This window comes from Piliocolobus tephrosceles, chromosome 4, assembly GCF_002776525.5.
Source record: "Piliocolobus tephrosceles isolate RC106 chromosome 4, ASM277652v3, whole genome shotgun sequence".
Classification (NCBI taxonomy): Eukaryota; Metazoa; Chordata; class Mammalia; order Primates; family Cercopithecidae; genus Piliocolobus; species Piliocolobus tephrosceles.
In genome coordinates, this window is record NC_045437.1 from 76,964,737 (window position 1) to 76,981,052 (window position 16,316).

General features: G+C 46.1%; 1 protein-coding gene across 1 annotated transcript in view; it reads right to left on the reverse strand.

Moving 5' to 3' along the window:
* Positions 1–16,109, reverse strand: part of SERINC5 (serine incorporator 5) — a 122,499-nt gene extending 106,390 nt beyond the window's left edge. Inside the window, exon 1 of the mRNA XM_023214946.2 lies at positions 15,923–16,109. Coding sequence (XP_023070714.2) covers positions 15,923–15,949 — 27 coding nt within the window. The 5' untranslated portion in view covers positions 15,950–16,109. The remainder of the gene's footprint in view (positions 1–15,922) is intronic.
* Between the last annotated feature and the right edge of the window lie 207 nt (positions 16,110–16,316).

The window sequence follows — 16,316 nt, forward strand, 5'->3', positions numbered from 1 at the left end:
CCCAGCACTTTGGGAGGCCGAGACGGGCGGATCACGAGGTCAGGAGATCGAGACCATTCTGGCTAACACGGTGAAACCCCGTCTCTACTAAAAAATACAAAAAAACTAGCCGGGCGAGGTGGCCGGCACCTGTAGTCCCAGCTACTCGGGAGGCTGAGGCAGGAGAACGGCGTGAACCCGGGAGGCGGAGCTTGCAGTGAGCCGAGATCCGGCCACCGCACTCCAGCCTGGGCGACAGAGCGAGACTCCATCTCAAAATAAATAAATAAATAAACAAACAAACAAACAAACAAAAGACACATAAAGACAATGAAAAATCTTCAATTAGCCCTCTCCTTAAAAAAAGGTAATAACAAAGAACAGAAGAGGAAATGAGCCCGGTTTCAGTTACCTAGGAGGCTGAGGCAGGAGGATCAACTGAGCCCAGGAGTTTGAGGCTGCAGTGAGCCGAGATCACACCACTGCACTCCAGCCTGGGTGACACAGCGAGACTCCATCTCAAAAAATAATAATAATAATAATAATAATAATAGAAAAAAAGGGGAAATGAAATGGGAACTGATCAACAATTTATAGCCTTAAACTCAAACATATGTGTAATTACATTAAATATAAATGATCCAAGCATCCAATTAAAAGACAAAGATTGGCTGGGTACAATGGCTCACACATGTAATTCCAGCACTTTGGGAGGCCAAGGGAGGAGGATCACTTGGAGCCCAGGAGTTTGAGACCAGCCTGGACAACATAGTAAGACTGTGTCTCTGCAAAAAAAGAATTTAAAAAAAAATTCCATGCCAGGTGGTGCATATCTGTAGTCCTAGCTACGTGGGAAGCTGAGGTAAGAGGATTACTTGAGCCCAGGGCATTGAAGGTACAGTGAGCTGTAATGCTATCACTGCACTCCAGCCTGGGCAATGGAACAAGATCCCATCTCAAAACAAAACAAAACAAAAGAAAACAAAACAAAAAAATGAAACAACACAAAAAGGCAAAGATTGTCAGATTGGATTAAAAAGGAAGAAAGACCCATTTCTATCACATTTATAAAAAGCATACTTTTAAGTATAAAGACAGATTAGTCAAAAGCCAAAAGGGTGGTATGGCTATATTAGTATCTACCAAATACTTAAAAAAAGACCCTTTTAGAAAAATAGGCCAGGCGTGGTGGCTCACACCTGTAATCCCAGCACTTTGGGAGGCCAAGGTGGGCGGATCAGTTGAGGTCAGGAGTTCGAGACCTGCCTAGTCAGCATGGAGAAACCCCATCTTTACTAAAAATACAAAAATTAGGCCAGGCGCAGTAGCTCATGCCTATAATCCCAGCACTTTGGGAGGCTGAGGTGGGCAGATCATGAGGTCTAGAGTTTCAGACCAGCCTGGCCAATATGATGAACGCTTATCTCTACTAAAAATACAAAAATTGGCCAGGTGTGGTGGCATGCACCTGTAGTTCCAGCTACTCGGGAGTCTGAGGCAGGACTGAACCCAGGAGTCTGAACCCAGGAGACGGAGGTTGCAATGAGATCTCACCACTGCACTCCAACCTGGGCAACAGAGTGAGATTCCATCTCAAAAAGATATATAAAATTTAAAAAGTAACTGGGCATGGTGGCACATGCCTGTAATCCCAGCTACTTCAGAGGCTGAGACATGAGAATTGCTTCAACTCGGGAGACAGCGGCTGCAGTAAGACAGGTTGCAGTAAGACAAGATCCGGCCACTGCACTCCAGCCTGAGTGACAGAGCAAGACTGCATCTCAAAATGTTACACATTGTTACATTTCTTCCCTGCTACACAAACCTCTAGTTTTAGCAGGTCAGGGAGATGGATTTGACACCAAGCTCCTATCTCCCTGGCTGCAGCACCCGATTAAAGCCTTCTTCCTTGGCAATCCTTGTCCATCTCAGTCATTGGCTTTTTGTGTGCTGAGCAGCAGGACCTAGACAGAACCCTGGTCTTTAGGCAACATTCTTAAGTTCAAACGTGGGTGGCCCCTTCATTCTTGCTCCTTTAGTTCTACAATTAGTTTTTAAACATACCTAATTCCCAGTAGTAAATCCTCTTCTTTTTAAAATACCTAGAGCGATCTTGGCTTCCTACACTGAATGCTGACACACTGCATCACCACTTTACAGATTAAAAAAGGACTCTTACATATAACATCTGATTTGTATCCCTTTAACAATCACTAATATTGTTAAAGGGGATTTTATCTCTTTAACAACATTAGGGAGACAAGACAGGAATCTCCTCCACTTAACAAGAAAAATTAAGAACTAGGAACAGTAGTGAGCTCCCCAAAACTGGAGTGATTCAAACATAGAAGCACACTGAAGAGCGGTATTAAAATGGACATCTGAGCTTCAGATGGGTCATTAAAAACAGATGCCTTTTAAGGTATCTTCCAAGAGTTTCTGTGGTTCCATGACCTGCCTCAAAAATCAAGCAAGGCTGGGCATGGTGGCTCACGCCTGTAATTCTAACACTTTGAGAGGCCAAGGCAGGAGGATTGCTTGAACCCAGGAGTTTGGGACCAGCCTGGGCAACATAGTGAGAGCTTGTCTCTACTAAAATAAATAAATTAATTAATTAATTAATCAAGCAAGCAGCAAAACCTGGATCTCACCAGAACTAGACTTGCTTCTCCAGAATTGTTCAAAGAATTGAATCCCAGTTGACAAGATTCCACAAACTTTGATAGAAAAAGAAGATGGGGGAGAGCACAGAAAGTGGGGGATTTCTTTGAAGAAAAAAGGGGATGGAGAGCTACCCTTGGACTCGATTTTGACAGAACTTAAAGAATAAACTTCAGCATCCTGCAATTTGGGGGCAGGAAGCTGTTTTCCTACTACCATCCTTTAAGGGTCAGCCCAGACCTCTTTAGGCTCTTAATCTGCTCCTCCTTTTATCTTAAAAGATAATAACCTCCCCTCCCTGGCTTCAGTCCCTCAGCTCCCCAGCATTTCTCTCCCTTCTGCTGCCTGGAAACTGAGGCTGCCAAAACCCCCAAGCATTTTTTTTTTTTTTTTTTTTTTTGAGATGGAGTCTCATTCTGTCACCCAGGCTGGAGTGCAATGGCGTGATCTTGGCTCATTGCAACATCTGCCTCTCAAGTTCAAGTGATTCTCCTGCCTCAGCCTCCCAAGTAGCTGGGATTACAGATGTCTGCCACCTGGCCCAGCTAATTTTTGTATTTTTAGTAGAGACGGGGTTTCACCATGTTGGCCAGGCTGATCTCAAACTCCTGACCTCAAGTGATCTGCTGCCTCGGCCCCCCAAAGTGCTGGGATTGCAGGCACGAGCCACCACACCCGGCCTAACTCTTTTTTTTTTTTTGAAACATGGTCTTGGCGGGGAACAGTGGCTCACGCCTGTAATCCCAGCACTTTGGGAGGCTGAGGTGGGTTGATCACGAGGTCAGGAGTTTGAGATCAGCCTGACCAACATGGAGAAACCCCATCTCTACTAGAAAACACAAAAATTAGCTGGGCCTGGTGGCATGCACCTGTAATCCCAGCTTTTTGGGAGGCTGAGGCAGGAGAATCCCTAAAACCCGGAAGGCAGAGGTTGCAGTAAGCCAAGATCACGCCACTGCACTCCAGCCTGGGTGACAGAACAAGACTCTGTCTCAAAAAAACAAAAACAAACAAAAAAAGAAACATAGTCTCCTTCTGCCGCCCAGGCTGGAGTGTAGTAGATCAAAACTCACCCAGTCTCAACCTCCTGTACTCAAGCGATCCTCCTACCTCAGCCTCCGGGTAAGCCAGCACTCTTAAAAATCCACAGGCACTGATCTTTGATCTTCCTCTCTCACTTGACTTCAGGTTGTCTTCTGACCAGGCCAGTAGCTCCACACCTGTCCCCACCCTCCAGGCAGGCTCTACCTTCACTTAATTTCCTTTCTTTCCCCGTTGGCTACAGGGAATGTCTGCCTTTTAAATTGGAGATGTTTCTCAAGGTTCCAAGGTTGGGCTTTCCTTCTCATACTACAGCTGTTTTTTCCTGAGGTCAGATTTCCTTGAGAAGCTGAGAAATGATGGGGACTTTCTTCTTGGAAAAGTTTCAGGACATAAACAACACAACTGTGTGGGCAACTGCAGGATTGCATGGATCCCTAGAGCCCATTCAGGAAGGAGGACCCACTCTCCTCATGCTCCCCTGTGTGGGCTCATCCACTTCTGGGGGCAAATGTCCCTGCCAAGGCACCCCCAGCTTCTTCCCCTTTTCCAAAAGATAAAAGGTGCAAAGTTGAGCAAACAAACCCTCAATCCAGTCTGTCCCACGCACAGTCTCACACAGCTAGCAAATTCAGCATCTATTCACAGGTCACTCCCAAGCACAAGCAGGGCTAGCTACAGCCTCTGAACTTTATTATTCTAGGTACCCAGTGAATATTTATTTATTTATTATTATTATTATTATTGAGACAGAGTCTCACTCTGTTGCCATTATTATTATTATTATTATTATTATTATTATTATTATTGAGACAGAGTCTCACTCTGTTGCCCAGGCTGGAATGCAATGGCATGATCTCAGCTCACTGCAACCTCAGCCTCCCATGTTCAAATGATTCTCGTGCCTCAGCCTCCTGAGTAGCGGGGATTACAGGCACATGATACCATGCCCGGCTAATTTTTGTATTTTTAGTAGAGACGGGGCTTCACCATCTTGGCCAGGCTGGTCTCCAACTCCTGACCTCAGGTGATCTACCCACCTCAGCCCCAAAAAGTGCTGGGATTACAGGTGTGAGCTACCATACCTGGCCCCAGTGAATATTTATCAATTGACATTTTACTTTAAAGACTGTAAGCTCTTAAAAAAAAAAAAAAAAAAAGAGTAACAGCTAACTAAATAAGTCCAACAAAGTCCTAGAGTCCTCAGGGATAAGGCTAGCAAAGCTAAAGAAAAATTCCCAGCACTTTGGGAGGCCAAGACAGGCGGATCACGAGGTCAGGAGATCGAGACCATCCTGGCTAACACGGTGAAACCCCGTCTCTACTAAAAAATACAAAAAAACTAGCAGGGCGAGGTGGCGGGCGCCTGTAGTCCCAGCTACTTGGGACGCTGAGGCAGGAGAATGGCGTAAACCCGGGGGACGGAGCTTGCAGTGAGCTGAGATCCAGCCACTGTACTCCAGCCTGGGCGACAGAGCAAGACTCCGTCTCAAAAAAAAAAAAAAAAAAAGAAAAGAAAAATTACCACTATAGAATCCTATTGGAGCAAACAGTGTCATTACTATGGAAACAAAATACTGCCATTGTTTCTGAGAATGGCAATGGAGGAGATCAATGAGCATGGAATCAAGAACAAAAGACTGAATTCCTCCCTAGTTCGGGTGAACCACACTCACCAAGGATCAAAGCATTAGGAAATCAGCCCTCCATTAAATTGCTGAGACATAATGTGAGCACAAAAAAAACAAAACAAAACAAAATGGAAAAGGCATTCCACAAAGACCTCATGAATTTTGTTTCAAAATGCACTTAGCCAGTTTATAAAAATGATACTTAAACAGAAGTCTGATTTTCCCATCTCCTCCAGTTATCTTTTCATAAATAAGATTTAAGAGGTTATGCATGTGTTTTTCTCACTTGTGTTTTGACTAGACAGTTTTCATGAGGGAGTAAAAATGCTGTCTAATCACTATATACTGTAACCTTACTTCAAAAACCCACAAATTGTTTCAAAATTTACTCTCTGATAAAAACCCATTAAGTTTTTCCACAACAGCTGCTTTCCTTAAACATCAGCAATTTTAATCTCACAAGGCAAACTACGGAAGAAACGCCAAAAGTAAAATCCTGCTTCCTTTTAAAATTCAAACAGATGTTCTGTGTAATCACACAACTCACTATTTGAATTTCCTACTGCCCTATACTCTCAGATTAAGTTCTAAAATGTTTTGAAATATCATTAATATATAAGCTAGAAGAATATGAAGATATTCTCACTGGAAATGTTTTAAAATACATTTTAAGCAGGGATGCAAAGGTTTACTGTAGACTACCTGAGATGCCTAAGATTTGGGAACAATCACAGTGGTTTAGATTGGTAACTTGATTGCTACTACTCTCAGGATCCAATCATAACCCTAAATTCAACTGAAAATAGCAATATGTAAAATTCACTAACAATGCGGCTTGACTCAGAACACTAAGAGAACACTGGGTCTTTATAATTAGGCAGGTATGACCATTTAAAATACTAAAAATAGCTTGGTTCAAAGAATTACATCCAATGGCTAGTTCTGTAGACATATCGGCTTATACAAAGATTTCCTTTTTTTTTTTTTTTTTTTTTTGAGACGGAGTCTCGCAGTCACCCAGGCTGGAGTACAGTGGCCGGATCTCAGCTCACTGCAAGCTCCGCCTCCCGGGTTCACGCCATTCTCCTGCCTGCCATTCTCCTGCCTCAGCCTCCCGAGAAGCTGGGACTACAGGCGCCGGCCACCACGCCGGGCCAGTTTTTGTATTTTTTAGTAGAGACGGGGTTTCACCCTGTTAGCCAGGATGGTCTCGATTTCCTGACCTCATGATCCGCCCGTCTCGGCCTCCCAAAGTGCTGGGATTACAGGCTTGAGCCACCGCGCCCGGCGAAGATTTCCTTTTTAACATCAAGTTATCATAGATGATCTGGCCACACACTGCTCTGAAATAAAAGTAGACAATGCCATAATTACTGCACTGTCCTTTCTGAGGCTCTAACTGATGATTACATTAAAACACCTGGAAAACTGGAAAAGTAACGCTTCCATGTCTCATAGTCACTCCCAGATACTCAGTATCTGTGGGAAACCTACAGCCTCTATTTATACAGAAAAGGAGGGCGGAAAGCAAGCACTGGGGAAGGGGTTGTTACCTTTTATTTAATTAGCACAGAGATGAGTCAGAGGCTGCCTTCCACGCCTACAGACTGGCCTTTCCTCAACGGTGCCTACAAAATCAGACTTGCTGCAGCCCAAAGCTATTTGTCAGCTTGCCAGGTCAGCTACAGAGCTGCCCAAGAAAACACATTTGAATGAGCAACCGTCAAGCGAACTCTCCAACTAAGAGTGCAAACTTCACTCTCCATTCTGTTCAAGGTTAAGTGACGGAGGATTATCTGACAACTTGAACTTAGCTACACTACACAAAGACACCTCTAAGCCACCCTTCCTGTATCAGCTCACCAGTGAGCTATTTAGAGTAGTCCCTCCTTACCAGAGGAGGATGTGTTCCAAGATCCCCAGGGGATGCCTGAAACTCTGGATAGTACCCAACCCCATATACATTGTGTTTTTTCCTGTATATACATACCTATGATAGTTCTGTTGTTGTTGAGACAGGTTCTCGCTCTGTCACCCAGGCTGGAGTGCAGTGGCACAACCATGGCTCACTGCAGCCTCAACCTCCCTGGGATCAGGTGATCCTCCCACCTCAGCCTCCCAAGTAGCTGGGACTATAGGCACACACACCACCATGCCCTGCCTAATTTTTGTGTGTTTTGTAGAGACAGGGTTTATCCATGTTGCCCAGGCTGGTCTCTTAACTCCTGGGCTCAAGTGATCCACCCACCTCAGCCTCTAAAAGTGCTGGGATTATAGGCATGAGCCACCTTGCCTGGCCTTATGATAAAGTTTAATTTCTAAATTAGGCACAGTAAGAGATTAACAACAATAACAAATAATAAAATCAAACACTTATGATACTATGCCAGCATCACTACTCTTGCGCTTTGGGGCCTCTAAGTCAAATAAGGGTGACTTGAATGACTTGAACACAAGGACTACAATTCTGCAACAGTGGATGTGACAACCGAGATGGCTCCTAAGTGACTAAGGGATGAGGAGCATAGGTAGACAGCTAGACAGCATGGATATGCTGGCCAGAAGTGATTCACATCCCGGTGAGATGGAGTGAGATTTCATCACATTATTCAGAACAGGGCATAATTTAAACTTGTGAACTGTTTATTTCTGGAATTTTCCACTTAATATTTTCTTTTTTTTTTTTCTTTTTTTTTTTTTTTTTTTTTTTTGAGACGGAGTCCCACTGTGTCGCCCAGGCTGGAGTGCAGTATCGCCCAGGCTGGAGTGCAGTGGCCGGATCTCAGCTCACTGCAAGCTCCGCCTCCCGGGTTCATGCCATTCTCCTGCCTCAGCCTCCCGAGTAGCTGGGACTACAGGCGCCCGCCACCTCGCCCGGCTAGTTTTTTTGTATTTTTTAGTAGAGACAGTGTTTCACCGTGTTAGCCAGGATAGTCTCGATCTCCTGACCTCGTGATCCGCCTGTCTCGGCCTCCCAAAGTGCTGGGATTACAGGCTTGAGCCACCGCACCCGGCCCTCCACTTAATATTTTCATACCCCAATAGACCTCAGGTAACTGAAACCACAGAAAGCAAAACGGCAGGTAAAAAAAGGGGGACTACCGCATTTAGCCAACATCAACCAAAACATCACCTTGACAGAACAATTATAGGGCATTTTACTGCATTTTGCCCACATCTTTATAAAGATGAATAGGAAAACAAAAGTGCTAGTGCTAGTGATAAGAAACACAGGTCTCAATGTTAATGCAGTGGAAGCAAGGATGGCCACCATCATACAGCAGGGAAACAGTGACTCAATCACCATTTGGACTGTGAAAGTAATTGAAAAAGAAAAGGTCAAAGTTAAAGAAAATGTTGAAAATGACAGAAATATATTGTCAATGATGCCACCTAACAGAGATGAAATTAGGGATTTTTTTTTTTTCATTACTTTTGGCCTTTTGGGAATAGAAACACACCCAAACCTCTTAACGCAAAAGCTCATTAAGTGACTTTCACACATTCAATGTTAACACCTCTAAAGAAACCATCAAGTTTGAAGGTAGAAGACTATCTACATATGAATGTAAGCCCAGAAAACATTAACAGCTACAAATAAGTGGTGGGTGCATGTTAAAAAAACTTTCTCAGTCACCCCATAATTCTGCAAAAAGAGTGGGATCAAATACAACACTTCCAACATAATCCCAACTTTGCAAAGTAAAATTATAAATAATGGCCAGACGCGGTGGCTCACGCCTGTAATACCATCACCTTGGGAGGCTGAGGTGGGCAGACCACCTGGGGTCTGGCGTTCAAGACCAGCCTAGCCAACAGGGTGAAACCCCATCTCTACTAAAAACACAAAATTAGCTGGGTGTGGTGGCGGGCACCTGTAATCCCAGCTGCTCAGGAGGCTGAGGCAGGAGAACTGCTTGAACCTGGGAGGCAGAGGTTGCAGTGAGCCAAGATCGCACCATTGCACTCCAGCCTCAGCAACAAGAGCGAAAATTCCATCTCAAAAATAAATAAATATATATATATGTATTAAATATAAGTAACTGAATATAAAGCATCAAAATGTTGTTCTCTCTGGATAATGATGTGTGATTTCCCTCTGTTTCACAAATACTCCCCACATTGTTCAAAACAGTATCATCATGGAAAGAATGAATTTTTGTAACTGGATCCCTTCCAGTGGAAGCACCATGTAATATAAATGAGGACTTAACATCTCCAATCACTATAAACAAAGAGCAATAGGGAACAAGAGTTTTGTAACCAAAAGAGCTCAACAGGGGGTTCAGCTAGGTCACAGTAAGAGCTCTGCCTATGAGAAGACAGGAAACATCCTTGCAGTAGCCAGGATTTAATTTCAATGAATCAGATGACCCAGTACTAAGTGGTGCAATCAAGTCTACGAAGCACAAATTCTGTGAGGACTCTCAAAACAAGAGAAGGATCATTACTGAGGAAACATTAATTGAGTAGGGACCTCAAAGTAGAGATCTGGGTTTTACAGTGAAGAAGGAAGGACATTTTGGGGGAAACATCATCATTATTTTTTTTTTTTTTTTTTTTGAGACGGAGTCTCACTGTCTTCCCCAAGCTGGAGTAAAGTGCCCTGATCTTGGCTCACGGCAACTTCCGCCTCCCAGGTTCAAGTGATTCTCCTGCCTCAGCCACCTGAGTAGCTGGAATTACAGGCATATGCCACCACGCCAGGTTAATTTTTGTATTTTTAGTAGAGACAGGGTTTCGCCATGTTGGCCAGGCTGGTCTCGAATTCCGCCCGCCTCGGCCTCCCAAAGTGCTGGGATTATAGGCTTGAGCCACCGTGCCCGGCCTGGCATCATCATTATTGTATGTGGTATGTCATTTATTTTTTAAATAAGTCTTCATGGACTCTGTGTATGTGGGTGTGTGTTTTAAGCTGCATTCTAGGGGCTTATCAGTTGCCCTGATAAGACGTATTCCAGCAAACATTTAATCAAAGGCCACACTGCTGGCAGGCACAGCTGGCCTAATCGCATTTACACCGACCAACCCTTTGTAACTTTTCGCTTTCCTGACTGTTGAGCCACTGCTCACTCCCCTCCTTACTCCCTTATGCTCACTTTAAAGGGCCCAGTCACCTCGGCACAAAACTGAATGGAGCTCAGTTCTTTCCCCTACAGTCAATAGTTACTGAATAAAACATGTTTTTACTGCTTTAACTAATGTCTGGCTTTGTTTATCTTTGACAATGGATAGTCCCTGGTGGCATTCAAGGCTTTGTTAATTAACATAACAGACATTAGAAATGAGTTTTACTAGCCTGGGCAGCAAAGCCAGACCCATCTCTACAAAATTTAAAAACTGGCCAGGCATGGTAGAACGCACCTGTAATCCCAGCTACTTAGGAGGCTGAAGTGGAAAGATGGCTTGACCCCAGGAGTTGGAGGCTGCAGTGAGCTATGACTGAACCACCGCACTCCCGCATGGGGAACAGCCACATCCCATCTTTACATACATACATACGTACATACACACATACGTACATACGTGTATACATACATACATACATGCATACATACACACATAAATGGGTTTTCATTGAGGAAAATCTTGGTGATCTAGAAATAGGATCTGGCTGGAAATACTGGGCCTGGGCATTCCTGCTTTGCATAAACTGGCTATAAAGATAGAGTGAATAGGGCCGGGCGCAGTGGCTCATGCCTGTAATCCCAGCACTTTGGGAGGCGGGCGGATCACCTGAAGTCAGGAGTTCCAGACCAGCCTGGCCAACATGACAAAACCCTATCTCTACTGAAAATGCAAAAATTAGCCAGGTGTGGTGGCAGGCGTCTCTAATCCCAGCTACTCGGGAGGCTGAGGCAGGAGAATCACTTGAACCCGGGAGGCGGAGGTTGCAGTGAGCCAAGATTGTGCCACTGCACTCCAGCCTGGGTGACAGAGCGAGACACTGTCTCAAAAAAAAGAAAAAGACGGAGTGAATCTTTACTCAGAATGGCAACCATGGGCTTGATTCTCCTGGGGCAATAATCTTGGCTGCCCACCAACCAGAAGTTAGCTGAGTCTTGCCTACTAGAATGTTGGCGCATCTGCCTCAGGTGAACTTTTCAGGCAAGAGGCCTATGACAGCACCAACAAGGTCAAAGAGCTGGAACGTCAGGAAGTCTTAGAACGGGCTGCATCACTGTTCTGTACGTATGCCACTGTCTGTATGTGTGACAGAATTTGGTCTGTGACTTTGGTCTTTATGACCTGAATTAGGCATGAGGGAGAAGTCAAACCTCATCCAACCATTAACCACTGGCAGCCAACAATATCTACCAAAACGGCCTAATAGCAGGGTATTCAAAACTGCATTGGGTCCATCTGGAGCAATTATTATTTATTCATATAGGAATAATAAGGAATAGCAGTCTGGTACAAAAGTCACCCAACTCAAGTCAGATGGGCCAGTATGCAAGGCCTGGCTCTACCATCAGTCAGTTGGTAACATCAGTTCACTTATTTCTCTATACTTTAGGTGACTCACCTGTAAAAGGAGTTCAAGCAGGGGTTTTGTGAGGAATTAATGAATTATAATGTATGTAAAAACAAAGCACATACTGTGGGCTGAAATAAATTTCAGCATTATTATTGTCATACATGCCTATACTTGCCTGCAGTAAGCCCTCCCAATCCCTATTGTAAAACTGCCTTGGAAAGGTTGTCTAGATTTTCCAAGCACATACCTCACTTCCGCTCTGACAGTGCGCAGTCATTTTCTTTTTTCTTTTTTTTTTTTAGACAGTGTCTCACTCTGTTGATCAGGCTAGGGTGCAGTGGCTCAATATCAGCTCACTGCAACCTGCACCTTCCGCGTTCAAGTGATTCTGGTGCCCCAGCCTCCCAAGTAGCTGGGACTACAGGTCGTGTACCATCATGCCTGGCTAATTTTTGTTTTAGTAGAGACGGGGTTTCGCCATGTTGCCCAGGCTGCTCTCGAACTCCTGGCCTCAAGCGATCCACCCACCCGGCCTCCCGAAGTGCTGGGATGATAGGCAAGAGCCACCACGCCCAGCCAGCACTGTCATTTTTTTGTAGCTAACTTCCCCCACACTCCCACCTCCACATAGCCCTTAAGTTAAAGGAGAACAAGGAAGCCCTGTGTTCATTACCTTGTCCCTAGAGGCCTAGCACAGAACTTTGAACCCATAAAATGTTGAGTGACCACTCCCTGTAATCTCTACCTTCTTAGCATCCATTAGCCAACACCCTAAGCAAAATCTAAGTGAATATCAGAGTAGATACAAAAATAAAATAAGATGATCTGGATATTATCCTGATGCAGATGGGTAATGGCCACTAGTAAGTTAAGATTTGGGGGGTTCCCCACACTCTGCCAAATCCTATATTACAGACTTTACACTTACCATCACATGTAATTTTCACAATAACCCTAAGAAGTACCCATTCAACAGTTGAGGTAAAGTTAGGTAATAGAGGGTAACTCATCCAGTCACACCAGTCCTCACTGTCCAGATTTCCAAATTGAAAGCCAGGCCTGAGTCCAAAGCCCAGGCTCTTTTATGGGTTACATATTATTCATGACGGTCCTCAGTTAAAGAAAGTCGTCAAAATGTCTCTCTCCGACCTCAAACTTCTCCCGACTTAAATACCTAATTGGTGACTTGCCATTTCCATTAAATTTATAATAGGCATCCCTAATGTGACAAAGCCAAGAAACTTGGGTTTTCCTCACCAAATGTCCTCTTCCTAACAGCCTCCTACTTCACCTCAGTAATGCTATCATCATCTACCCAGGGCTCAGGCCAGAAACCGAGTCTGTCTCATTCCCATATCCCACTTCTAATCCTTGCTCAAACCCAGTTCTACCTCTGAAATACACCCAAAGCCAACAATGTCCCACTGTACTCACTCCTACAGTCAAAGTCTAAATTAAGGTACCACGCTCTCTCCTCCTGGGACTACAGCAACAGCAGATTGCCAGGATTCGAGCTCCATCAGGAAAGGATTTTTGTTCACTACTGAAGCCTAGAACACTGCTTGCCCCTAAGAGACAAATATCCACTTGGGTTTTCCTCACCAAATGCTGCATGACCAGCTCGAACTGCTTTCCTCACCTCCACTCTAGCCCCCGTTACAGTCCAGTCTGCACAGCACCCCAAGTATCTTGTAAGTGCAAATCAAACCACAGCTCTCCCCTGCTCAAAATGCTCCCACAGCCTCTCACTGCAACCAGAATTAAATCCAAAGTTCAAAGGCAGCTGACAGGCTCTGGCCATTTCTGGTCCTGCTCTTCTCTCTGACCTCATCTAAGACACCCCAGCCACCCTAGACTCCCTTCCCTCTTCTCACTGAGCAGTCTCAACTCCACAGGCATCTTCTCAGACTCTCTCAGCAACCCTCCTCAAGGTTGCTTACCACAGGCCTTCTGACAGGACCAGTATCATATTCATCATTTCATTGTTTACATGTTTATGAATGATCTCCCCTGCCCAGACAGGCCATTGAGAGCAGAGATGCTTGTCTGACTTATTACTATATAGCCAGCTCCTGGCACAAGGTAGGTGCCCAAACAAACAAAAGAACTGGTAACTTCTGAAGGTGCTGTGAGGTTTTGTTTGCTTTCTTTTTTTTTTTTTTTTTTTTTTTTTGAGATGGAGTTTTGCTCTTTTTGCTCTTGTTGCCCAGGCTGGAGTGCAATGGCATGATCTTGGCTCACCGAAACCTCTGCCTCCCGGGTTCCAGCAATTTTCCTGCCTCAGCGAGTAGCTGGGATTACAGGCATGCGTCATCACAACCGGCTAATTTTGTGTTTTTAGAGAGATGGGGTTTCTCCATGTTGGTCAGGCTGGTCTTGAACTCCCGACCTCAGGTGATCCGACCACCTTGGCCTCCCAAAATGCTGGGATTACAGGCATGAGCCACTGCGCCTGGCCTGTTTGCTTTCCTTTTAACTTGCTACCGCCCCATCCACAGGAAATCAGTGTGATCACTATCACACTGCACTGAGGCCCACCACAGTGATGCTTCCAGCAGGCCTGGGAAAACAGGGGTTAACTTTGATTTGGTTCTTTCCACAGTCCTAAGAGGGGAGACTTTAGAAACCTGCCAAAACATCAATAGCAAAATAATTCTTTTACAAAACCCATTTGAATACTGGTAATTACAGAGCCCTAAATTAGGCACTTGGGAATGACAGAAAGAGCCTCAAGGGGACTTCAAGGGACCAGGACAGATGTCCCTAAAGAGCTATAATATAATTACTACGTAATAAAAAGTGTTGCATCATATTGGAGAGAAATATTTCAAACCGAGAAGAAAAGATTTGCAGAGCTTTCTGAAAACAGTCTTTGCTGGTCCACCTTGTTCTCAAAAACCTGGTAAGGTGGGGACCATTCTCATTCTCTTTCTCTCTCTCTCTGCCTGACTCAGGGAAAAAAATCATTTCATCTCAGTAGTCAAAAGCCTCAATTTCCTCAACTCTGAAAAGACCAGCTTTAATGCATGCCAAGCACAGTATTAGACCTCAAAAACCAAGACAGCTCCACGTGGCCACTCCAAACAGGACAGATAATCTGCCAATATAATCGCCGGTTACAGAAACCCACAGTTTAACCCCTGCATCACTTACAGCTGGCCTCGACTGTGGAAAGGCTGAGTGTCAGCAAGAACACCCCGAACCTGGATGCTCCCCAGAGTCTGATTCGTTCGTGAAAACTACCTCCATTAAAACTCTGTACCGAAACGCTGATAATCTACATCTACAGAGAGAAAGGAGCTCCACATCCAGGAGACTCGCCTACTTCGTTTTTTCTAACTCTGCAGGAAGGAGTGAAACCAGCATTACAGGGCTAAGACGTACTAATTCTACACTGATGCAGTAACTTGTAGGAGACATAATGTTTTAAGATATCATAGGTTTAAACAGGCGAGAGTTTAAAAACAGGTTCGAGCAAGTTTATTTGCAAAGAGAGACAGGAAGGCTCGAGCCCTACCCAGGCAGTCGTGCTAGTACCGAGCCAGGGTTGGGTCGGGAAATTCAGGAAGCAGGGCTGTTTTCCCTTCGCCCAGACCTGCGCCCGGTAGTTTGGAAGTCAGGCTTCCAGACATTTTCAGAGGTACAGAACCCACGCTCGACTTCGAGATGCCAAGCGCAACCTGCTTGGGTTGTTTGACCCGAGTTTTATTCAGGGCATAGGAAAGGAGACGTTGCCTAAACCCACTTTTCTTCCTGATTCATCCGACAGGCAGAATGGAGAGGGCTACGGAGCTCGGCGCTATTCACCAGTGCCGGGTGCAGGAGGCGACACGTCCCTGGAGCAGTCAGGATCCTCCGCCCGAGCCCTGCACGCCCCGCCCCACGCGGAGTCCCGGGGGCCGGAGGGGAAGACCCCAGGGTAGCCTCTTGGGCTTCCCCCTACCCCTTCCCGCCCGCCCAGGGCACAGGATTTCCCGGACGGCTGAGTGCCGCAGGGCCAGCCCGAGCGACCCACCCGAGCCCTACGTTCGGCAGCGGAGCTGGGAGCGCACCCAGGCAGGTCCTCGACGCCTGGTCTCCTGGCCCGGTTCTCCGATCTGACAACCCCCGCGCTGCGCCGGGTCTCGCTCACCTGGCCTGCACAGCACTGAGCTGACATCGCGGCGGCTAACGCTGAGGGCGCGCTCGCTGGCTCCCCGCGCCGCACCGACTGTCCTGGCTGCCTCGCGCCTCGAGCGCTTGGCTCAGCCGCAGCTCACACTTGCACGCAGATCAGCCTCGGCCAAGCGCCTAGGCGCCCAGGCCTGGGTAAAAACAACCGCGGCCAAGCCCCGCCCCGCCGCCGGCCCCGCCTCACCCGCCCCCAGCCCCGCCCCGTGCCCGCCCCTTCCCGGGCGCCCGGCGGCGAAGCAGGCTCGCCAGGGGCTCGCACTTCCGCTGGCGTCAGGCGGGTGGGCTGCCGCGATCACTTCCCGGTTGGGGAGCCGAGCTCCGGAGTCGGCCGCCAGCCTTCAGGCCCCACGTTC